This window comes from Mobula hypostoma, chromosome 13, assembly GCF_963921235.1.
Source record: "Mobula hypostoma chromosome 13, sMobHyp1.1, whole genome shotgun sequence".
NCBI classification, from domain to species: domain Eukaryota; kingdom Metazoa; phylum Chordata; class Chondrichthyes; order Myliobatiformes; family Myliobatidae; genus Mobula; species Mobula hypostoma.
The window spans coordinates 57,322,050-57,346,350 of record NC_086109.1 but is presented as its reverse complement, the minus strand read 5'-3'; the positions used below and the strand labels follow the sequence as shown (position 1 = coordinate 57,346,350).

The following is a 24,301-nucleotide window of genomic DNA, read 5'->3' as shown; positions in this document are numbered from 1 at the left end:
ACAGTAAATAGGGAAAAGTCCCCTAGCAAGTGTGCTTGTGAAGATTTATAGCTTTGACAAACCCACTATATGTCTTTACAATACGGTGCAAATAAAACCATATGGAATTGTTGATCCCAGGATCTATTTAATGCTCATACATCAGTTTGCAACAGCATGCACAGAATGCTGATGTAAGTGCAAAGAATGTTCAGGGGAAAATGCACAAATAGAGCTTCTTTATTACAGAGAATTTGTAAGTTTCTGTAACAAGTCAAGAAGGCAAATGGTCTTATACGCAGACAAAGGCAGCCATGGTGACCGTTCTCCCCTCCCCCATTTGCAGTCAGGCATCCCAGTCCTAGGCTGCTGAAGGAGTGGGTGGGTCTGTAGGACAAAGAACCAAATTTTCCAAATGGCCATGACCACGTGTCCCCGAAATCCACATGGTTCACAACCATTTGTGCACAAGAAAAACAAGAAGACGACAATCTTTTAATCAAAATAGATCTTCTTACAAAAAAAATAGAGAGGATTAAAGGCAGGCTCTGAAACTGTGCAGCATTGTCTTAGTATTTCTGTGCTGGGTCATCATTGAGATATACTCTGTCACAAAGACCAAATCGATGTATGGTTGTGATCGGAACATCACTAAACTGTTCCTAATAGATTCCTCCTATAATGGAACTGTCTGGTTAAGAAATTCATGAAAATGTAGATGATAAATTTTCTAAATCTTTGTCTGATGAATATCTGTACTGAATAAATGAAACCAATAAGAAAAATGGGTGAATCCCATTGCACTGGATTTTTTTGCTTGCGTAAGTGTTCAGATGAACCCTTCAGTTTGCAGGTTAATAATGTTAAAATTAACATGAATTTACTTTGTTGGTATTCAAGATACTGCTTGGTTAGCTATATTCTCAGATTAAACAGTTGTTAAGATATGTTGGTTATAGAAACTGATTTAAAGATTTACAAAGTGGAAGCAATTTAAGGTGCATAAAGCAATATTGAGAACATGAAACACTTTTCAATATCAGTTATTGGCCACCTCCACTCGGTCATTTATTTATTGTATAGAATCCATTTTAATTCCCGCTGAGACAATCCATGCCTTCTGATGGACACACAGTTTCATCTCAAGGTCCCTGTGGCTTCTCTTGCTCTCTCTTAAATACTGTGGAACAATCATAAATGGCCAACGGGACACATGTTCTGGAGTATTTCTCACTCTGTACATGAATTGTTGAAGGTACATTGAATGAACAGAAATCTAAGGAGCCTCTGACATATAGGGTTAAATCTTAATCTTATGAGACCTTTTATAGTTAAGATGAATGCCCATTACCCAGGACCTGCCCTCTTCTCATTGCTACCATCAGGAAAGAGGTACAGGAGTAGCCTAAAGGCAAACACTCAGTGACTCAGGAGCAGCTCTCCCCCTCTGTCATCCGATTCCTGAATGGAATTTGAACCAATGAACAATACCTCACTACTTTCTCTGCACTACTTAATTAATTTAATATATAGATACTTCTTAGTTCAATTCACAGATTTTATCATTATGTATTGCAATATACCGCAATATAACAAATTTCACGACATATGCCAGTGATATTAAACCTGATTGTGATTCTGATTGTCACTTGTGGCTAATCACACATTGAGATAAATACCAAGAACTTGGTAAATTTATATATCTGTATATAAATTCAAAGACAACAGACTTTTATGTTAATGTACTGAATCTAAGCAAAAGCAAAGCAACAAATTAAAAACTAGAAATAATTCCTTTGAGCAACAACTTGATGCAGTACTCTCTGAGGTATGAACTCAGTGGCCACTTTATTAAGTACCTCCTATACCTAATAAAGTGCTACTGAGTGTATGCTTCTGGTCTTCTGCTGCAGCAACCCATCCACTTCAAAGTTCAATGTGTTGTGCATTCTGAGACGCTCTTCTTGCCAACACTGGTGGAACACGTGTTATTTGAGTTACTGTCACCTTCCTGTCAACTTGAATCAATCTTGCCATTCTTCTCCAATCTCGCTCATTATCAAGGCATTTCGGCTTCAGAATTGCTGATCGCTGGATTTTTTTTGTGTTTTGCTCCTTTCTCTGTAAACTCTAAAGGATTATCATGAATATCCCAGGAATTCAGCAGCTTCTGAGATATTCAAACCACCCAGTCTGGCACCAACAATCATACTGCACTCAAAGTCACTTATTTCACATTTCTTTCCCATTCTGGTGTTTGGTCCGAACAACCACTGAACCTCTTGACCATGTCTGCATGCTTTTATTCATTGAGTTGCATTAGACTGGCTGATTAGATATTTGCATTAGTGAGCAGGTGTACAGATTTATCTAAAAAGTGGCCACAGAGTGTCATATTTTTATAATGATATGGAAGGAGACCATTTAGTCGATTGCGTCCATGCTGCTTCTCAGAGCAAATCCATCAGTCCTGTTCCCCACCTTCCTTCCCTGTAATCCATCCTCTCTCACAAATCAGCTCCAAATTCTCCAGCTACCCATTCAATTACAGTCGCCAATTATGCTACAAAACAAGTAAACACACATAGTCAGAGGGAGAACATGTGAACTCCACATAGATAGCATCCAAGATCAGTGTCAAGCCCAGTATTCCTCTGGAGCCATGTGGGATGTGGTGCTAACTGCTACGCCACAATGCCAACCTAGAACTGTCAAATGCAAGTCTATTAAACCCGTGAAACACTCATCACATTCACTGAACTCAGATGATGTGGCAAGCCAATCCTACACAGGAACCATCACCTCTGTTCCCTTTAAAGAAACCTCTTTCTCCAACGCCGTATCAATAATTCCTCTTTGCACTTCTGAAGGTCTTACAGTGTTTAATCAAACTTGGAAACGACAGTTGCAGACAATTTTGGACCATGGTGATCTTGTTTGGCCAATACAGATGCTGTATTTCTTACACCTGCCTTTTCAACTCCAACTTCTGTTTCTTGGTGGTTGAATGAATCAAAGCAAAGGAGCTTACTTTAGTTACTAAGGTGACAATTATCAATAATTCCAACTGTCCTCTGACTCTGTAATTTTTATGCACTAACTCTGGAGCTTCTTTTGGTGGAATGCTGTGAATTGGGATCCTGGCTCTACATCAGGTTGGTGGACTATCTTCTGAGATACAACACTGTCATGGCTAGACGAACCATACCAAAAAAGACATTTTAAATACTGGCAATTTTTAAATTATAAGCATAACTACGAGGTAACATTCTGGTGCTGTCTCTTTTTTTTTGATATTCCATTATTATCCATGGAAATAAAGAACCAGGTTTGCCAGTTCTGTAACCCGGTGCTGCAGAAAATGGGAGAGGAGTTTTATTGTGTTCCTTTTTGCTACCTTCATAAACACTACTTACGTGTGGAATGATCTGTCTGGATAGCAGGTGACGCACATTTTTCACAATGTCTTGATTTCTGTGCCAACAATAAATTAATTCCAGTCCCAGTACATGCCTCTACCACAGTAAATATCTAGTCCAGCATGAGAAAAAAGTCTATGGGGGTATGTTTCAAAATCTGTTTGGGTGACATGTCTATCATGGCTGAAAACTGGTGCTGTGTGTAAATTGCCTTGAGTTTGTGTGTGTGTGAGAGAGAGAGAGAGAGAGAGTATAAGTGTGTATATGTGTTTGTGTGTGTAAGAGTGTGTGTGTTTGTGTGTGTGTGAGAGAGAGTGTGTGAGTGTGTGTATGTGTGTGTGAGAAAGAAAGTGTGTGTGTGACAGAGAGCATATGTCTGTGTGCTTGTGTGGGTGGGTGTGTGTGTGTGTGTGTGTGAGAGAGAGAGAGTGTGTGTGTGTGTGTTTGTGTGAGTGCATGTGTATATATGTGTTAGTGTGGGTGTGAGTGTGGTGTGTGTGTGTGTGTGTGTGTGTGTGTGTGTGTGTGTGAGTGCATGTGTATATATGTGTTAGTGTGGGTGTGAGTGTGGTGTGTGTGTGTGTGTGTGTGTGTGTGTGTGTGTGTGAGATTGTATGTGGGTGTGTGTGTGAGAATAAGGGAGCTAGGGCTTTACTTTTTGGAGAAAAGGAGGATGAGAGGAGACATGATAGAGGTATACAAGATAATAAGAGGAATAGATAGAGTGGATAGCTAGTGCCCCTTCCCTAGGGCACCACTGCTCAGTACAAGAGGACATGGCTTTAAGGTAAGGGGTGGGAAGTTCAAAGGGGATATTAGAGGAAGGTTTTTTACTCAGAGAGTAGTTGGTGCGTGGAATGCACTGCCTGAGTCAGTGATGGAGGCAGATACACTAGTGAAATTTAAGAGACTGCTAGACAGGTATATGGAGGAATTTAAGGTGGGGGGTTATATGGGAGGCAGGGTTTGAGGGTCGGCACAACATTGTGGGCTGAAGGGCCTGTACTGTGCTGTACTATTCGACTTCTATGGTCTATGTGTGTGTGTGTGAGTGTGTGTGTGTGTGTGTGAGTGTGTCTGTGTGTTTGTGTGAGTGTGTTTGTTGAGTGTGTGTGTGTTTGTGTGTGTGTGCACGCGTGTGTGAGTGTGAGTGCGCGTGTGTGTGTGTGTGTGTGTGTGTGTGTGTGTGTGTGTGTGTGCCTTGCAGCTGTATGAGGTGCAGGACCCGGCTCCTGGCTGCTGAGTGATGAACAGTGGCAGTGTGGTACAGGTTGAATGGCGGTTGTGCAGCAACTGGGAGAAAGCAAGTCACAATCTTCCTCATAATGATATCCACTACTTACAGAGCCACAATGCACTTTCTCCTCAAGCCATGAGGCTTGTTTTAACTGCTGCTGACTGTGCTGGGGGTAATCTATGCAGTGGTGGAATGAATGCTGAGAGGACATTGAAGCTGTAGCGATCAGGCAGCAAGTATTTGGTGTGCTGCTTGCATCTGGTTGAAATGATGCTGGCTAATTATGTATCACTTGCCTCTTTTTGTCGTTGAGGGGCATCCAATTCAGCCCTACCATCTGCTAATGCCTAATTAAAGTGCTTAAAGGAAATTACTCCCTCAGATTGGATAAGGAACAACACCTGCTGAAAATCCCTTGACCATACTCTAGAAATCCAGATGTTGAGAGACATCCAGCTGCTTTTAAATGCATTAAGAATATTCCTTCAGCCATTATTTGATACAATGTGAACACTTTCGTAGTAATTCTGAATGTTTGTTTCATGATCAATTGATGAATCTATGTAATCTTTTACAAACAGTTCAGAGAGGTAGATTAATGTTTCATGGAATAAACTCCATTTACTGAAGTTTTGAAAGAACAAATGCTTACTGGCCTATTTACTCGAAGGATAACTAGCACCTCAAACTCCAACAACTTTCTCCAATAATCTTCAAAGTCTATAACGCAAAAAGCTTTATCTATTTTGTATTGCGAGTAATCATCTCCAAAGCTCAGAGTTTATCATTTGGTAGTGATTTTGAATGGAATATATAATATCAATGTTATACATTGTTATAAACTTCAATGCAGAATAAACTCTTCTCGGACCACTAGCCGGGTACAGGTATTGGTTTTAACTGATGTTTTGATGGCAAACTGTGTCCTCTTCATAGGGGATGATGCCTAGGCATATCTAGTCCGGTGGTATATACACACCTGTCATCCGACCCTCCTGATTGGTTAGTCCTCAACCAATCAGATTTCTGCTGTCCCACCTTGTTTACAATCAAATTCCAGTTCTTACTTAAAGCGAGACCTTCATCGTTGTTAAAATTCTTTTTCTCCAGATACATTTCAATAGCTTCTAAAAGTCCTAACAGCCATTGCTTTGGCACAATAGTTTTGTTCAATCGAAGTCAATCCTATGGCTATTGCGAATGCAGAGTTCTGCTACCACCGATTTCTATGGGTAACTCAAATGGATACACCTCTTGTGCTCCTTGATGTGGGTCTCCACCATTCACATGGAATCCTGTAAATGCCAGCCGTCCTGAGTCCCAGGTCATCTTTGAGCCGCATAAACCGGGATTTGAGCTTCCTTATGAGTTTGTGGATGGTATTAATCTGGTATTTCTTCAAGATCCTGGTGATCCCTCCAGAAACTGTGGAAATATAGACAGGTGGTAGTGACAGGATCCTCCTCATTGTTAGGTTTCCTGGTTTCCCCATCAGCCCTTTCAAGAGCCTGAATGATCTCCCTCGTCTTGTAGCCATTCTGTGGGATTGTTGTGCATAACCATCTTATTTCCTCATGACGATTCTTCGGGTCTGAAATAGTTTTTGCATGTTAATCAAAGTAGAAAGAACCGCTCTATGTTGGGGAGTGTATGGTGTCTGTTATTGTTGAGGTTCAAGTCCGTGTGAGTGGGTTTCTGATAGACATCATCTCCGAGGCTTCCGTCCGGTTTCCGTCATATTAGAGTTGATGGTAGCAGAACATTGCATTCGTAACGGCCGTAAGATTGATTTCAATAGCACAAAATGGCTTTTGAGACCACCTGGTGAAAGAAACCATTGAAATAAGACTAGGGAAAAAGAAATTTTAGCAAAGATGGAAGTCTCACTCTAAGTAAGGACTGGAATTTGATTGCAAACAAGGTGGGACAGGAGGATCAGACAATGGGGCAGATATACCACTGGACTAGACGTGTCTGGGCATCATTCTTGATGAAGATGGCAGAGTTTGTCATTGAAATGTTGGTTAAGGTCGATACCTATACCCGGCTGGTAGCCCAAGAAAAGTTTATTTGTCATATATGCTGAGAAAGCATTAGATGCTTTTTGCAATGCAGAACTTGGGAGAAGAGAGATAATGTTTTATTCTCTCGGTTAGAGAATGACAGTGCAACAAACACTGCCTCTCCATACTCGTTCGTACCAACTTCCCACCTATCAGAAACTGCAAGTCTTTCACCAGCCACACTGCAGCCGCTGGGACGAATGTGTAGAAGGACCAGTAAAGGTGAAGGCAAGCAAAATCAGAATCAGATTTAATATCAGGTGAAATGTGTTCTATGTGGCAGCAGTGCATTGCAATACATAATAATAAAAACTGTGAATTACAGGAAGTACTATATATACACACACACACACACACACACACAAAAGGGGTGATTGATAAATTTGTGCCCTAAGGTAGAAGGAGATGAATTATACAGCTCTCTTTACATGCACATGCAGTTCAACTCTTTGAGTGATTATGCAAAGTTTGAAGTTAATAACTCATCAGCTAATAACTTATCAGGGGTGATTGATAAGTTTGTGGCCTAAGGCAGAAGGAGATGAGATATTAACTTCAAACTTTCTGCATTATCAGTCAAAGAGTTGAACTGCATGTGCATGTAGTACTGTCAATAGTGAGGTAGTGTTCATGAGTTTAATGTGCATTTAGGAATCGTTTGGCAGAGGGGAAGAAGCTGTTCCTGAATTATTGAATGTGTGTCTTTGGACTCCTATACCTCCTACCTGCCTCCCTGACAGCACCTGTGGGAACAAGCTGATTAAAAAAAGTATACTGCTGTAAGAACTCGGTGGGACAAGTAGCATTTGTGGAGGCAAAAGGAATGCGACAGTATTTTGAGTTGAAACCCTTCAACGGCAGACAGTGCCTGTCACGGACAGATTTTTACAAATTTTATTGGAAATGTTAATTTTGTGTTTGCTTTTATTTTGCCATTACAACCAAGCAGAGCTGGTCAGCAAACGAGGGAGGGTAAGATAGGAGCTGCTGGCGAGAGGGGCAGCACATGGTGTTAATTGGCAGTGGAGTTAAAGGGACAGCCTGGGCACGGAGAGACAGTCAGGGTTGTCCCGCTGTCTCACCTTCCTCCACCTTTAGCTTTCGAACTGTTCACCAAGTCAAAACGGTGAAGCCATTCCTGAAGCGTGCTTTTCCAGGGCCAGCTCCAGAGCAGTGTACGTAGACGGGAAAGGGCCGCTCTAGGTTTGGGTCGCACTCTGACACTTGTTGGATGGAAGTTGCCCTTACCCGCGTGCGTCATACACCGGAGTGAGGTCAGGTCGCTCACGTGCAGACCTCAGCAAGCACCCTCTGTCCGAAATATGAATTACAGTGCAGACTGTCACAACATGAAAGAACTTTGACTGCTGCCACGTGGCTGAGCACTGACCTAAAGTCAGAGATTGCTGGAAAAACTTATCAGGGGTTGAGTATTGTCAGTGTATGTGTTGAATTTCAGATTTCCAGAGTCTGCAGTTTATTTATTTTAATTTACTGAACACTGACCTGCATGCTGTACTGATGATGGTCACTCAGAGGCTGGGCACCAAGGGAGAAGACTCTCTTCTCGTTGCAGTATATCTTCGAGTGAACATACAGTGCCCATTAAGAGACACTCTGCATCATGGGCACATGTGTGCTCCTTGCAAATCTGTGTGCTCACTCTGCTTGCTGCTTGCAAGAGAGAATTAAGTCAAATGCACAGAGCTCTCTTCGAGCTCAAAATACCAGTGACCTCTGCTCTGCAGCGTGTGATCACCAATTCCGACTCGGAAAGTAGCCACACTTCTAATGGGCTCCTCACCCTGCTGTGAGTTTGAAGTTTGTGGCATGTTTCATATAGATTGTCCTAACTGAAGCTCAGGTGTTTCTCTCCGCGGTTTGCTTTGCACACTGAGACTCGAGCTCTGCAGAGCTCCTGCCACTGTTTCCCCTCCTTCCTCACCTGGCACCTTCATTCTCCCCGCTGTACGGTACTCTCTTCCACAGCATCCATGTTCAACTAGAAATGCAGAAGTCAACGTTAAGGCAAAGTCCACCTTGTAGGCTTCACTAATTTCAAGGTCTGGGAACTTTTCCTCAGTCAACGCAGCAGCCAGAAGAAATCAACAACCAGCCCGCAGCTCGTGTTCCCGGTGTGATTTGTATTTGCAGTTTGTCTTCCTTTGCACATCGGTTATTTGTCAGTCTTTGCCTGCTTAGGTAGAGTTTTTCATAAATTCTACCATATTTTTTCCGGTAAATGCCCATAAGAAAATGAATCTGAAAGTATACTCTGATAATAAATTTTCTTTGAACTTTGAGGTGGCAGTGATCCCTTTAAACTGTACAGATGGGGGAAATTCACCCTGACACCCTGATGCTGAATATTTGAAGCTCCATGTGTGTTTAACACATATCCTTACTACAGCAGTGAACACAAACTGACTTCACGTTAACGCTGAGCGTTGACTGACAGCAGGTCCTGCGGCAGGCAGGAACATTGAATGTGCCACTTAGTTCCTTGTGCAACTGCTCGTGAGCTTATGGTACAAATAAGTCCATGAACATTGATCATCATATTGGAACTAATTCAAGGCTCAAAGTGCCCAAACAACAGGTGCTGCACTGTCAGTTTTTGAGCTTCCTTGGAGAACCAATATGTAGGTTTGTCTGCAATATAATTAGGGTGCATCACAGTGAGTGCCGAGCTGAGCAGCTAAGTGGTCTTAAAGATCTATCGTAGTGTTGCAGAATCATTAAGGTCCATATGTTGCTATAAATTATACTTAATATGCGAATAGGTTATGCTGCATTACAGTGATGAGTGGGGGATATACAGAAGCTGCCGTTTTACTGAGATTTATCAGATATTGTGGAATAATGAAATTACCCCATGAGTCAATGTAGCCTGGGTAGTTTTTAGCCAATTGAGAAAAAAATGGTATTTAAAACTCTAGATATTAGATCAAGCTTCAAACTTTTATACTACTGGCTGCCTCCTATATCTGGGACTTGGAATATTTGCAGCACCATCTCAAGACAGTGGAAAGTTACCACCAACGGCATAGTCAAGGATAATTGAACCAATGAGACTGTCCTATCTACGACCAATGTCTTCAGTATTGTGGCTCTACTGACAACTTAACTGGCTAGAGGGCATGCATATAAAATGTGAACAGTGGTAAATTTAAAGGAAACGTGCAGGATTAGACTTTTACACAGCGAGTGGTGTGTGCCTGGAATGTTCTGCTTGGTGGAGGTAGTTACGATAGATGTATTCAAGAGGCTCTTAGATAGACACGTGAATGAGCAGGAATGGAAGGTTATGGACATTGTGTCAGCAGAAGGGATTAGTCTAGTTAAATTTTTGATTGCTAATTTAATTAATTCAGAAGAGCATTGTGGGCTAATGGGCTATTCTTGTGCTGTAGTGTTCTACATTTTAATAATTGTATGTAGCCTTGGATGAATTTTGTAGGGTGCTTGCATGGTCTACAAATCAGGATACATGTCTTCAATGCTACAATATAATGCATGAAATATTATTTTGCTGCAGGGTTGCTAGAAACAAAAGCAAAGGGGCTCTGACAGATCATTAACTGTATATCAACATTTTGCAGGGTTCACACATGGCAACACACAGGTGAGGAAGGCTTGACATTAGGGACTGTGATCTCAAGCAGTTCATTAGGAAGCCTTTCACCTGCTCTTCATGGGCTCCCCAGTGGCACGGGGGCTAGTACAACTCCATTACAACTCGGAATATCAGAGCTCAGTGTTCAGTTCTGACATCATCTGTAAGGAGTCTGCACGTTCTCCCCGTGGATTGTGTGGGTTTCTTTTGGCCACTCTGGTTTCCTCCCACAGCGCAAAGACATACCGGTTAGTAGGTTAATTGGTCATTGTAATTATCCCATGATTAGGCTAGGGTTAAATCAGGGTGTGCTGGGCAGTTTGGCTCGAAGGGCCAGAAGGGCCTATTTTGCATTGCATCTCAATAAATAAACAATAAATAAATATCAAACTTTGAAAAGTTAAAGGAAGAACTGCTGGGGTTGGACTTGATTCACAAATATCCATTTCCTGCTGTATATACCTTTCACAGCCTCGGATGTCCCACTCCCTTATAGCTATTTAAGTACTTCTGAGGTAATGCAGGAAGAGCGACAGGCAATTTGAGAATCATTGGGCTCACATACGTTGTTGACTGGATCATACGTTTTCATTGTTTACCCAGGATTAAGTACTAGCCAGGACATTAGGGAGAAATGCCCTTCAGAACAGTGTTATGGGATTGACCAGAGAGGCGGTGTGGCCTCAGTCTTGGTTACTGGGTGGTGTCTCTGAATTTTGCAGCACGCCCTCAGCAGCCACTGCTGGATTCGTTTAGTTTGTGTTTTTGTACGTGGATAAGAAGAAGCTACAGAGAGAAAGGTGCTGCCAAAGAAAGTAATGTTGAAGGCTGTGAAAGTAGTTGTTCCCCCAGATGGCAGATGTGTACAGATATTCGTTGGAGACACATGAGACCGCTGACACTGGAATCCAGAGCAAAAGAAAACAAATGGCTGGAGGAACTGTGGTTAAGGGTCTCCATCTGGACTGGGACGCTGTTCTGGACTTAACTCAGTTCTACTGACAACCGTGCCTGGACGTCTGCACCTGGTTAACGCTGTTCCATTTCAGTTATTGGGTTACATTGCAAGGACTGTAGATTCCTGAAAGAGGAATGGGCTGAAGGTATTTCCAAAGGGAGAATGTCAGGTTACATTAGTAGCCCTTTTTGGGTGAAGTCTGAAAGCAAGGGCAAACTTCCTCTGGTGTAAGAAAGTAAGCGGTCTGCATTCATGTAGCAAAAAAGGACGTGAGACAACTAGCGGGAAGGATGGAGGAGTAAAATTATTTTATATGGACAATGCACCAGCTGAAGAGCAGAAACATAGATTGTTCATTATTTTAAAATTATGAGGCAGTAAAATATACTTCTAGATTTAAATGTCTCTGCTGATACCTGTTGATTATATGGACTTGAAAGTATCAACATCAGTAAAAATTGAAGAGACTTTTATCCTGTAGGTTAAAAGTGCTGTAGGTTTTCTATGTTTCTATAGCCTAGTAATTTCTAAGGTAGGGACATGTTTGGCACAGCTTTGAGGGCCAAAGGGCCTGCATTGTGCTGTAGGTTTTCTATGTTTCTATCCCACCAAGTAGAATGTAAATTCCAGAGGCACATGAACATCAGGCTAAGCCATTCGAGTGCCCTGCACATGATAGGTGACTCATTAATGATCACCGTATTGAACTTCACATTGTGTGGATTATCTGATGGGTGTGGAAGTATAATTCATAACTGAAACATTTCTGATTGGAGACATTATTGTCTGGAAATGTGACTACATATTTTCTTCAATGTTTTACAATTGAAAATCCGTTTTTCCCAGTGAAAAATAGAAATAGATAGATGCTTCATTGATTCCAGAGGAGACAGTGTCATAGTTGCATTACAACTGTACGGATAGAAATATTAGAAGAGAAGTAGAATGAGTAAAGAATAAGTTACCTCAAACAGTCTAACAGGAGGGGGGAGGGGTCATCACTTCCCCAGCTATAGGTTGACTCATTATAGAGCCTAACAGCAGAGGGTAAACATGACCTTGTATAGCACTCTTTGGAGCAGTGCAGTTGTCTTAGCTATTCGGTGTATTTTGCATCCATCTGAAAATCTGTCCAAGTAATTGTTGTTGCAAGTAACTATAATGACCCTGATCTGATTCATTCTCCATGTGAGTCTCTTGTTCAACCATTACAGGGAAACCAGAATCACACACTCAATCCCCTTGCAACATGATCTGATCACAGAGCACTGACTAGGAAGGCCTGCAATAAGAGTTAATTACCTCCTTCACTCACATTGAAGCAACATTCCCAGCACCATCCTTCCTCCAACTCTAAAGCAGTACCTCCCAGCTCTGCCAGCCCCTGACATTTTTTGCTGCTCCCAATCCTCACCCGTATCTTTCTGCTGGCTCCAACACCCTGACTTTCCTGCTATAATGTGTTACTCAGAGCCCCCACACCACACCCCGCCCCCCATCCCTTAGCCCAAATGTATCCACGGCTGATGATCAGAGACAAACCTTGGCGTAGGAAGAGCAGATTATATGTTTTCTCTGCATTCTGTTAGCATTGATGCCTCTGGTTCTCTGCAATATTGTTGTGATATTTTTGGTGTCTGGACACTTACTGATCAGGAGTCCATCCTGATAAAGCATTCCAATGGTTTTAGCTCACGCATAACTACTTATCACTCAGCCAAATGAGCTGAATTTTCATTCTCATCGCTAATAGCAGTTACCACCACGTCAGTCCCTATAAAACCTGATAAACTGCTTTTTGTTGCATTAATTGTTTTTGTAACTGAGATAAGAAGTACTACTTTTCAATTTTTATTTCACTTATGGTGCTGTCATCACAATGCAATGAAACCTCATCACTGAAGCACCCAATTAATCCAAGATCCAATTTAATGAACTTTGAAAAAAAAATCAAGATTTCTAAAATAATGAGCAACACACACAAAATATCGGGGGAACTCAGCAGCTCAGGCAGTGTCTATGGAAACAAATAAGTAGTCGACATTTTGGCCAAGACCCTTCTTCAGGACTGAGAAGGTGGGGGAAGATGCCAGAATAAAAAGGTGGCGGAGAAGAAAGAAGCTAGCTAGAAGGTGAAAGATAAAGGGTTGGAAAAGATGGAATCTGATAGAGGAGAGGAGAGGAGAGTGGACCTTAGGAGAAAGGGAAGGAGGAAGGGCCCCAGGGGGAAGAAATAGGCAGGTGAGGAGAAGTAAAAGGTCAGAGTGGGGAATAGAGAAAGGAGAAGGAAGGGAATTTGTTTACTAAAGGAGGAATCGATATTCATGCCGTCAGGTTGGAGGGTACCCAGACAGAATATGTTGCTCCTTCACCCTGAGGGTGGTCTTATCTTGGCACAAGAAGAGGCCATGGACCAACATGTCGGAACGAGAAAAACAACTTTCATTTCAATAATGGCTGAAGGTACAATTAGAATCCAATACTACGATCCTACTTTGTTCCAGCATTCATTTATCACTTTAAATAAAAATAATTTTAACGTAGACTGTAAAATATTCTCCACTCTACATCCATTGCAATATACGGGACATAATGGTGAGAGGGTTTACATAAATTCTACTGTATGTTTCAATGCAATGAGTAATTGATGCAGCATGATACTATGTCCATGGAATAGATACATTTGGGGTCATATATCGTATGGGTCTTCAAAAATATTTCTAATTGGGATAAGGAGATAGTTGTAAAGAAGGAGCCTCCTTGGCTGTTTGAGTAGGAAAAGTACTTGAATAGGTAGAATATACGGAGAATGGAAGTAATATTAAACTATCGTGCTGCATTTTGCTTTGAAAATAACACTAAAGCTAATTTCACTCACTGCTATTGAAATAAAACTCACTCAGCAATATCTTAGTGCATATGTGCAGTCAAACGTAGAACTGTGGACACTGGTGTCAGAGATTCACAGCTCTTCCAAACACCGGTCAAAATCATCATCTCATCAGTGAGTCCCCATTCACATAGATCGAACATTGTGATATTTCTACATAGATGTTCCAGCAACACACACAGGCTGTCACCAGAAGTGACACCTTGGTCATTCAAGCGCAATTAACTTTTGACAGAATGGGATGCCAGTTACTGCCAAACATCCTCCCTAGTAATGAGAAACAACCTTTAAAAGTGTGGAGTTTTGTTTCATCATAACATAATTATTGCTCTAAATTTCAGAAAGTTGAAGAACTGTTTAGCATATCTTTCTATCGTTTTTATCTCTCTCTCTCCCTATGTATATATATATATTTGAAGTACATTTATTATCTAAGAATGTATAAATTATGCAACCTTGAGATTTGTTTGCTTACAGGCAAGGAACCCGAAAGAACCAACCCCCAATGTGCACAGACAAAGAGAAAAAAGAATCATGTAAATAATAGAAGCGAGCAGCTACATTCTGAGCCAAATTGAGTCCTCAGATCCAAATCCCCAGAGCTGCCCCAAGTAGGTCCAAAGCTTCAGCATTCAGTTCATCATATTGGTGGGACAAATCACCACAATGTTTGCAGACATTATGTTTCCTTCAGAATACCGACTTGCAATTATCTTCTGGGTTCAGACTCTGGAGGCTCGTTGTTCAATTTTTATCATTAACGTTTCAAAGGTAGGTGTCATTTTCAATTATTTGAAGAGTTTGTAAAGTGTTACTCAAGACTTATAGATTGCTTTATGATCACAGTTTATCTTATTTGCCTAGACACTTTGACCAAGCCAGCAGCGCATGTGGTCAATTCTAAACTCTAGATCAGAAAAACAGCAACCGCCTCGGCACAGCACAGCAGTCAAACATTTCTCACTGCATGTACACCAGCCTCCATTGCAAATGAACTTTTTGCAAAACACTAGACCCAGCAGTCATCAGAAGACACAAAGAAGTCACAAAAGTCAACTGGAAGTGTCAGGTCAAAGAAAACACAATCAAATGCCCCAGCTGATGGCAATCAATCCCAAATCATTGACACAAGGTTGCTAGAAATTAACAAATCAATGCAAATCTGTTGATACATCAACCTTGTCTAAGATGAGGAGGTGAGGGAGGAATGTTGTAGGGCAAAAGGAGACGGTTCAGGTACCATGCCTGAAGGTTGAAACATTCCCATGAGTACAGTCATATCAGACACTGGTGTTCTGACAGACATCCTAATGATTGGGCTATATAACACCCCACACCTTATCACATTCCTTGATGGGCTTCACAGACAACTCTTAGCATCCAAGGAGGAAGAGGATGCCAGGATCAATGGCCCACACTGTGTCACCATATGGGACGATGTATCTTTCCGCCATTCATCTGCAGTGCAAACTGGTTTTAGGGTCATCCATGTATTCTCATGGAATTCTTTTCACCATACTCTCCATTCCTCAACCCTATTGAGGAGCTTTTTACCTCCTTATGACACCATGACCGAGCCTCGTTGGGTAATCACCATGTCAGACTGCCAGGGCTGGGTTAGGTATTCCCCCAGTGCATCACTAGGGAGAACATACTACATGATACTGACAAAAACTTGTGGCCCAACATCAAGGGACAGAATAGATCAAAGTGAACATTGTTGTGCTGTATTCCTATTATCAGAGATATCTGAAATTTTTTCCTAAAGGTGTGAGCAATTTTGTCTCTGACTTTCATGTAATGATAAATAGTAAATTATTGAGATTTACAATGAAGACAGTGTGTGTGCTTTCATTCTTGCATCTCATTTGGTTGGTCCTTCAATGTTCTTATTAATGACTGGAGTTGTAATCATTGTACTTACACTAATGGACCTAATGTCCTAATCTCTGGCATTGTACGCAATACGCAACAAGCATCACACTGTACGACTGACTATTATGGCTCTGTGAGAAGAATGGACAGTGTTTTGCCAGTGATTATCTAGTGATTGCTTATGCATGTTAGTGATGCAATGCTGTGTGCTACTGTTTTAGTTGAATTAGTCTCTTTTGCTGTAAGTGTTCACTGGTCTGCATAATGTGCTTGTCTTTTGTGGGCTGTGTCGCCTGTTTTGAGTGTGACTACTACTTTGACCAGTGTGGTTAAGTGAATGCAAAACAACTGTGAAACATTAGAGCTTCATTGTTTATAATCTGAAACCCTTACAAAGAGCCCATAGTCAGGGAGAATATTTTATTTGGACCTGCCGGCAATTTAAGGATCATGCAGTCCCATGGTCTCAAGGCTACATCCAAGTAGCAAAAAAAAAGGTCCTGGTTACCTTTGTTGATACCATTACCATTATAGCATTAAAGGCATTTTGTAAAAGAAAAGCTGATTTAGTTAAAGCTAGATATTCACTTTCTATTTCAACATTTAAAACCTCTTAAATCTTTTACTGTTCAGGATAATGTCCCCACATACCTGAGACTCCCATTGTGGCATAAACAGCGATGGTAACACCAAATGGAAAGCCAATAGAAGAGGTCAGCATGTTGCCACTCACTCCTCTGCTCAACACTGACTGGGCAATGCAGCCACAACCAAATAGCTGTAATGTACAAAATTTTGAACACTACTTACTGTTATATCAAAGGATACCATAACATCATCACTTTAAGTTGGAACACCAAATAATAATCACCTGAATATTTAAAAAGAGTGCACACAGGTATAATGTCAGCCATGACAGGGAGGAAAAGCAAAAAGAATTTAGAGAGCTGGGCAGAAAGCTGAGAAGCAGGACCTCCAGGAAAGTAAATTTTGGATTGCTGCCCGTGCCATGCACACCAGTGAGGGTAGAAACAGGATGATTTAGCAGATAAATGCGTGTCTGAGAAGCTGGTGCAGGGGGCAGGGCTTCAGGTTCTTGGATCATTGGGATCTCTTCTGGGGAAGGTGTGATCTGCTCAAAAGCAATGTGTTGCACCTGAACCCAAGGGGCGGGGAAGGGAGCAAATATTTTTGCAGGCAGGTTTGTTAGCGCTGTTGGGGAGGATTTAAACTAACTTGCAGGGGGTGGGAACGGGAGTGAAGGGATTCAGGATAGGACGGATGGTAAAAAAGCAAAGGTAACATGCAGTCAGACTGTCAGAAAGGGTAGGCAGATTGCAGGTCAAAATTACAACCAGGGTGAATATCAACGCATTAGGGATGCAGATCAAAAAAGGGAGCAAATACAGTACTCAAAGTGTTCTATCTCATTGCACGGAGTATAAGAAATAAGGTGGATGATCTTGTTGCAGTATTACAGATTGCCAGGTATGATGTTGTGGCCATCACTGAATCGTGGCTGAAGGATGGTTGTAATTGGGAGCTGAATGTCCAAGGTTACATGTTATATCGGAGGGATAGGAAGGTAGGCAAGTGGGGTGGTGTGGCTCTACTGGTAAAGAATGGCATCAAATCAGTAGAAAGATGTGATATAGGATTGGAAGCTGCTGAATCCTTGTGGGTTGAGTTAAGAAACTGCAAGGGTAAAAGGACCCTGATGGCAGTTACATAAAAGCCTCCCAACAGTAGCTGGGATGTGGACCACACATTACAGCAGGAAATAGAAAAGATGTGTCAAAAGGGCAGTGTTATGATAGTCGAGGAAGATTTCAACATGCAGGTCGATTGAGAAAATCAGGTTGGTAATGGATCTCAAAAGAGTGAATTTGTGTTGAATGCCTACAAGATAGTTTTTTGGAGCAATTTGTTGTTGAGCCTACTAGGAGATCAGTGAAACTGGATCGGGTGTTATGTAATGAACCAGAGGTGATTAGGGAGCTTAAGATAAAAGAAGGAAGAATATAGGAGGCAAACAACAGGAATTCTGCAGATGCTGGAAATTCAAGCAACATACATCAAAGTTGCTGGTGAACGCAGCAGGCCAAGCAGCATCTATAGGAAGAGGCGCAGTCGACGTTTCAGGCCGAGACCAGGCAGCATACATGAGGTTTAGGAAGCAAGGATCAGATGGGTCTATTGAGGAATATAGGGAAGCAAGAAAGGAACTTAAGAAGGGGCTGAGAAGAGCAAGAAGGGGGCATGAGAAGGTCTTGGCGAGTAGGGTAAAGGAAAACCCCAAGGCATTCTTCAATTATGTGAAGAAAAAAAGGATAACAGGAGTGAAGGTAGGACCGATTAGAGATAAAGGTGGGAAGATGTGCCTGGAGGCTGTGGAAGTGAGCGAGGTCCTCAATGAATATTTCTCTTCGGTATTCACCATTGAGAGGGAACTTGATGATGGTGAGGACAATATGAGTGAGGTTGATGTTCTGGAGCATGCTGATATTAAGGGAGAGGAGGTGTTGGAGTTGTTAAAATACATTAGGACAGATAAGTCCCCGGGGACTGAGGGAATATTCCCCAGGCTGCTCCATGAGGCAAGAGAAGAGATTGCTGAGCCTCTGGCTAGGATCTTTATGTCCTCGTTGTCCACGGGAATGGTACCAGAGGATTGGAGGGAGGTGAATGTTGTTCCCTTGTTCAAAAAAGGTAGTAGGGATAGTCTGGGTAATTATAGACCAGTGAGCCTTACGTCTGTGGTGGGAAAGCTGTTGGAAAAGATTCTCAGACATAGGATCTATAGGCATTTAGAGAATCATGGTCTGATCAGGGACAGTCAGCATGGCTTTGTGAAGGGCAGATCGTGTCTAACAAGCCTGATAGAGTTCTTTGAGGAGGTGACCAGGCATATAGATGAGGGTAGTGCAGTGGATGTGATCTATATGGATTTTAGTAAGGCATTTGACAAGGTTCCACACGGTAGGTTTATTCAGAAAGTTAGAAGGCATGGGATCCAGGGAAGTTTGGCCAGGTGGATTCAGAATTGGCTTGCCTGCAGAAGGCAGAGGGTGGTGGTGGAGGGAGTACATTCAGATTGGAGGATTGTGACTAGTGGTGTCCCACAAGGATCTGTTCTGGGATCTCTACTTTTTGTGATTTTTATTAATGACCTGGATGTGGGGCTAGAAGGGTGGGTTGGCAAGTTTGCAGACGACACAAAGGTTGGTGGTGTTGTAGATAGTGTAGAGGATTGTCAAAGATTGCAGAGAGACATTGATAGGATGCAGAAGTGGGCTGAGAAGTGGCAGATGGAGTTCAACCTGGAGAAGTGTGAGGTGGTACACTTTGGAAGGACAAACTCCAAGGCAGAGAAGAAAGTAAATGGCAGGATACTTGGTAGTGTGGAGGAGCAGAGGGATCTCGGGTTACATGTCCACAGATCCCTGAAAGTTGCCTCACAGGTGGATAGGGTAGTTAAGAAAGCTTATGGGGTGTTAGCTTTCATAAGTCGAGGGATAGAGTTTAAGAGTCACGATGTAATGATGCAGCTCTATAAAACTCTGGTTAGGCCACACTTGGAGTACTGTGTCCAGTTCTGGTCGCCTCACTATAGGAAGGATGTGGAAGCATTGGAAAGGGCACAGAGGAGATCTACCAGGATGTTGCCTGGTTTAGAAAGTATGCATTATCAGAGATTAAGGGAGCTAGGGCTTTACTCTTTGGAGAGAAGGAGGATGAGAGGAGACATGATAGAAGTGTACAAGATAATAAAAGGAATAGATAGAGTGGATAGCCAGTGCCTCTTCCCCAGGGCACCACTGCTCGATACAAGAGGACATGGCTTTAAGGTAAGGGATGGGAAGTTCAAGGGGGATATTAGAGGAAGGTTTTTTACTCAGAGAGTGGTTGGTGCGTGGAATGCACTGCCTGAGTCAGTGGTGGAGGCAGATACACTAGTGAAGTTTAAGAGACTACTAGACAGGTATATGGAGGAATCTAAGGTGGGGGCTTATATGGGAGGCAGGGTTTGAGGGTCGGCACAACATTGTGGGCCGAAGGGCCTGTACTGTGCTGTACTATTCTATGATCTATGTTCTATGTTCTGTGAACCCTTAGGCGACAGTGATTACAATATGATTGAGTCCAACTTGAAACTTGATAGAGAGAAAATAAAATCTGATGTAATGTAACAGTTTTTCAGTGCAGTAATGGAAATTACAGTGGCATGAGAGAGGAGTTCGCCAAGATAAATTGGAAGGAGATGCTGACAGGGATGACAGCAGAGAAGCAATGGCATGAGCTTCTGGGGAAAAAGAGGGAGGTGCAGGATAGATGTATTCCAAAAACAAAGAAATACTCAAATGGCAAAATAGTACAACCATGGCTGACAGGGGAAGTTAAAGCTAATGTAAAGCAAAAGAGAGGGCATACAACAAATCAAAAATTAGTGGGAAGATAGAGGATTGGGAAGCTTTTAAAAACCTACAGAGAGCAACTAAAGGAATCATTAGGAGGGAAAAGATGAAATATGAAAGGAAGCTAGCAAACAATATCAAAGTGGATAGTACAAGCTTTTTCAAGTATGTAAAAAATAAAAGAGAGATGAAAGTGGATATAAGACAGAGAAATAATAACGGGGGACAAGGAGATGGCAGATGAACTGAATGAGTATTTTGCCTAAGTCTTCACTGTAGAAGACAATAGCAGTGTGTCAGATGTTGAAGGGTGTGAGGGAAGAGAAGTGAGTGCAGTTACTATTACAAGGGAGAATGTGCTCAAAAAGCTGAAAGATCTAAAGAAGCATAAGTCACCCAGGCCAGATGAACTGCACATTAGGGTTCTGAAAGAGGTAGTGATAAAGATTGTGGAGGCATTAGTAATGATCTTTCAACAATCATTGGACCCTGGCATGGTGTCAAAGGACTGGAAAATTGCTAATGTCACTCCACTCTTTAAGAAAGAAGGAAGGCAGCAGAATGGAAATTATAGAACAGCTAGCCTGCCTTCAGTGGTTGGGGAGATGTTGGAATCAATTGTTAAGGATGAGGTTATGGAGTACTTGGTGACACAGGGCAAGATAGAAAAAAGTCAACATGGTTTCCTTAAGGGAAAATCTTGTCTGACAAACCTGTTGGAATTCTTTGAGGAGATTACAAGTAGGATAGATAAAGGGGATGCAATGGATATTGTATATTTGGACTTTCAGAAGGCCTTTGATAAGGTGCCACACATGAGGCTGCTTACCAAGTTAAGAACCCATGGTATCACAGGAAAGTTACTAGCATGGTTAGAACATTAGTTGATTGGTATGAGGCAGTGAGTGGTAATAAAAGGATCCTTTTCTAGTTGGCTGCCAGAGACTGTTCCACAGAGTTTGGTGTTGGGACCACTTCTTTTTATTCTGTATGTCAATTATTTAGATGATGGAATAGATGGCTTTATGCCAACTTTGCAGATGATACGAAGACTGGTGGAGGGGCAGGTGGTGTTCAAGAAACAGGTAGGATGCAGAAAGACTTAGACAGATTGGGAGAATGAGCAAGAAAGTGGTGGATGAAATACAATGTTGGAAAATGCATGGTCATGCACTCTGATAGTAGAAGTAAATATGCAGACTATTTTCTAAACGGGAATAAAGTCTAAAAATCTGAAATGCAATGGGACTTGGGAGCCCTTGTGTAGAACATCCTAAAGGTTAACTTGCAGGTAGAGTCGGCGGTGAGGAAGACAAATGTAAAGTCAGCATTTATCTCAAGAGGTCTAAAATACAAGAGCAGGGATGTGATGCTGAGGCTTTAAAGAGCACTGGTGAAACCTCACCTTGAGTATTGTGAACCGTTTTGGGCTCCTCATCTAAGAAAAGATGTGCTGGCATTGGAGAGGGTACAGAGAAAGTTCACAAGGATGACTCTGGGAATGAAAAGGTTATTATGGGAGGAATGTTTGATGGCTCTGGGTCTGTACTCGCTGGAATTCAGAAAGATGAGGGGGGAATCTCATTGAAACCTTTCGAATGTTGAAAGGCCTGGACAGAGTAGATGTGGAAAGGATGTTTCCCATGGTGGGGGAGTCTAGGACAAGAGGGAACAGCCTCAGGATACAGTGGTGTCAATTTAAAACAGAGATGTGGAGAAATTTCTTTAGCCAGAGGGTAGTGAATTTGTGGAATTTATTACCACAGGCAGCTGTGGATGCCAGGTTGTTGGATGTATTTATAGTGAAGATTGATAGGTTCTTGATTGGCCATGATGTAAAAAGGTTACAGGGAGAAGACTGGGGAGTGGGGCTGAGGAGGGGAAGAAAGGATCAGCCATGATTGAATGGTGGATCAGATTCAAAGGGCCAAATGATCTAGTTCTGCTCCAATGTCTGATGTCTTATGGTCTTATGATATCAGGATAGGTGTGTCATACCAACAAACAAATGCACTCATGCCACATAATTTGATTTCAGTGAAACGTTTGAATGGAAATGCCATCTGTGGGAGACTGTAGAATTACTTTCTTTTGCACAGTGACGTGGGCTTCTCTGGTTGAGCCAACATTTAATTACCCATCCCTTGTTAGCCTTGAGAAGGTGGTGGTGAGCTGGTTGAGATGCTGTTAGTACTGTTAGGGAGGCTGGTTCCAGGATTTTGACTCGGTTACAGTGATAGAATGTGACACATTTCCACATCAGGAGGGCTGAGACTTGGAGGGCAGCTTCCTAGTGATGGTGTTCCCATGCTTTGCTGCCCTTGTCCTTCTGGTTGGCAGAGGTCAAGGGTTTGGTAGATGCTCTGTAAGGATTCTTGGTGAATTGCTGCAGTGCATCCCGCAAACAGTACAAAGCGCTGCTGTAGATCAGTGATGGAGTGAGTGAATGGTTGTGGGTCGATGTCTATCAAGTGGTTGCTATGTAACCCTGCTAAAGCTGTCCCCTGAGTGTGGTTGTAGATGAATCAGTGGGAAGATGAGGGACTGCTTTCTGTCAGCTGTTGTGGACCTGAAAAAATTGTTGGAATCACGTTCCTCAGGAACTTTCAAAAGAATCCATTAATATTTGAGAGCAGGGACTGTGACAATGTAGCTCTATCCAAGAGCCAGCACAAACTTAATGGGCCGAATGGCCTCTCTCTAAATTTACAATTCTACGAAAATAATACTGAGCAACCCCAAGAGTATTTCTGTGTCTCTGAAGGGACTTGGGATGCCCTGGGAATATAAAGTGCCTGAAGGCGAAATAGCTCTCTGCCCAATTGAACGCCACGGGATTTTTTTTCCTGATCTCCGATCACCTGCTGACAATTCGTGATATTAACAATCTCACAGGTCGTTGTTTTAATGCTTGCTTCATAATCTGTCAACGCACCACAGCCGAGATACGAAAGCCTTCTGTTCTGGAGACAAGTTCATGGGTAGTGGTGTTACAGGTGATTATTACTGTCAATTTATTGTGGACTAACATGAACCACTTGCATCCGGCGGTATCCGGTATGACCCGGACAACGTTTGTTTGCAGATTGCCTCTTTGTATTTCCTTTCTCTACTTGGCTTTTCCCTTTGAAATTAAAACATGAGGCCCATTTGACACTTCAGTTTAAAAGTTACTTAAATTTGGCAGTAAAGAGATCTTTGGGACTATCGGCTAACTGAGGCAGGGGTCTGGCTTCAAGGATCTGGTTCTGAAACCCCGGAATGAGAGGTAACGGATGCAATTGCATTGAAGCTCATCATTGACCATACTTACAATCAGAATAAATGTCCCCAGAAATTCGGCGAGCCCTTCCTTTATCCAACCGGTCTTTAGTCTGCAGTGTTCCACCAAACTTTTCTTTCGGATCGGTGATTCCATGGCGTGTCCGTCACCTGTTTAACTTCTCCGTAGGAATCGCTACCTGCTTTTGCTCTTAAACAACACACCGCTCTGAACTTCGTCACTGATAACGGTGTTCCGCTGCGAATCAGATCAGAAAGTGAGGTCCATCCTCAGCTTGTACTCCTCTCTCTCTCTCTCTACCTCTCTCTCTCTCTCTCGTTCTCTCTCGATCTCTCTCTCGCTCTCACCCACCCTTTTTCCTAAATTCGAGCACTCCCAGTTAATCATTACCAACGCTCACAGTGACTATCATTATATCTAGTCCGCCAGGTAAATCAGTGGTAAAAAGCATTTGGCTTCGAGATCCTGTCAAGTTCTCAAATCTTGTATCCCACAGGACAGACAGGGTGTTTCCGAAGCCATTACTTGCTGTATTGTGGCGTCTGTGGAGGTGTGGGAAGTTGGCG

General features: G+C 42.3%; 1 protein-coding gene across 2 annotated transcripts in view; it reads right to left on the bottom strand.

Moving 5' to 3' along the window:
* LOC134355605 (aquaporin-9-like) overlaps window positions 1-24,077 on the bottom strand; it is a 98,890-nt gene extending 74,813 nt beyond the window's left edge. Inside the window, exons 1-2 of one of the 2 annotated variants that reach the window (XM_063065739.1) lie at window positions 23,766-24,077; window positions 16,689-16,815 (exon numbers count right to left, since the gene is read on the bottom strand). In XM_063065739.1, the coding sequence (XP_062921809.1) occupies window positions 16,689-16,815; window positions 23,766-23,870 (232 nt within the window). In that variant the 5' untranslated portion in view covers window positions 23,871-24,077. Of the gene's footprint in view, window positions 1-8,643; window positions 9,152-16,688; window positions 16,816-23,765 lie in introns of those variants that run through there. The other variant, XM_063065741.1, reaches the window with a different exon arrangement.
* Between the last annotated feature and the right edge of the window lie 224 nt (window positions 24,078-24,301).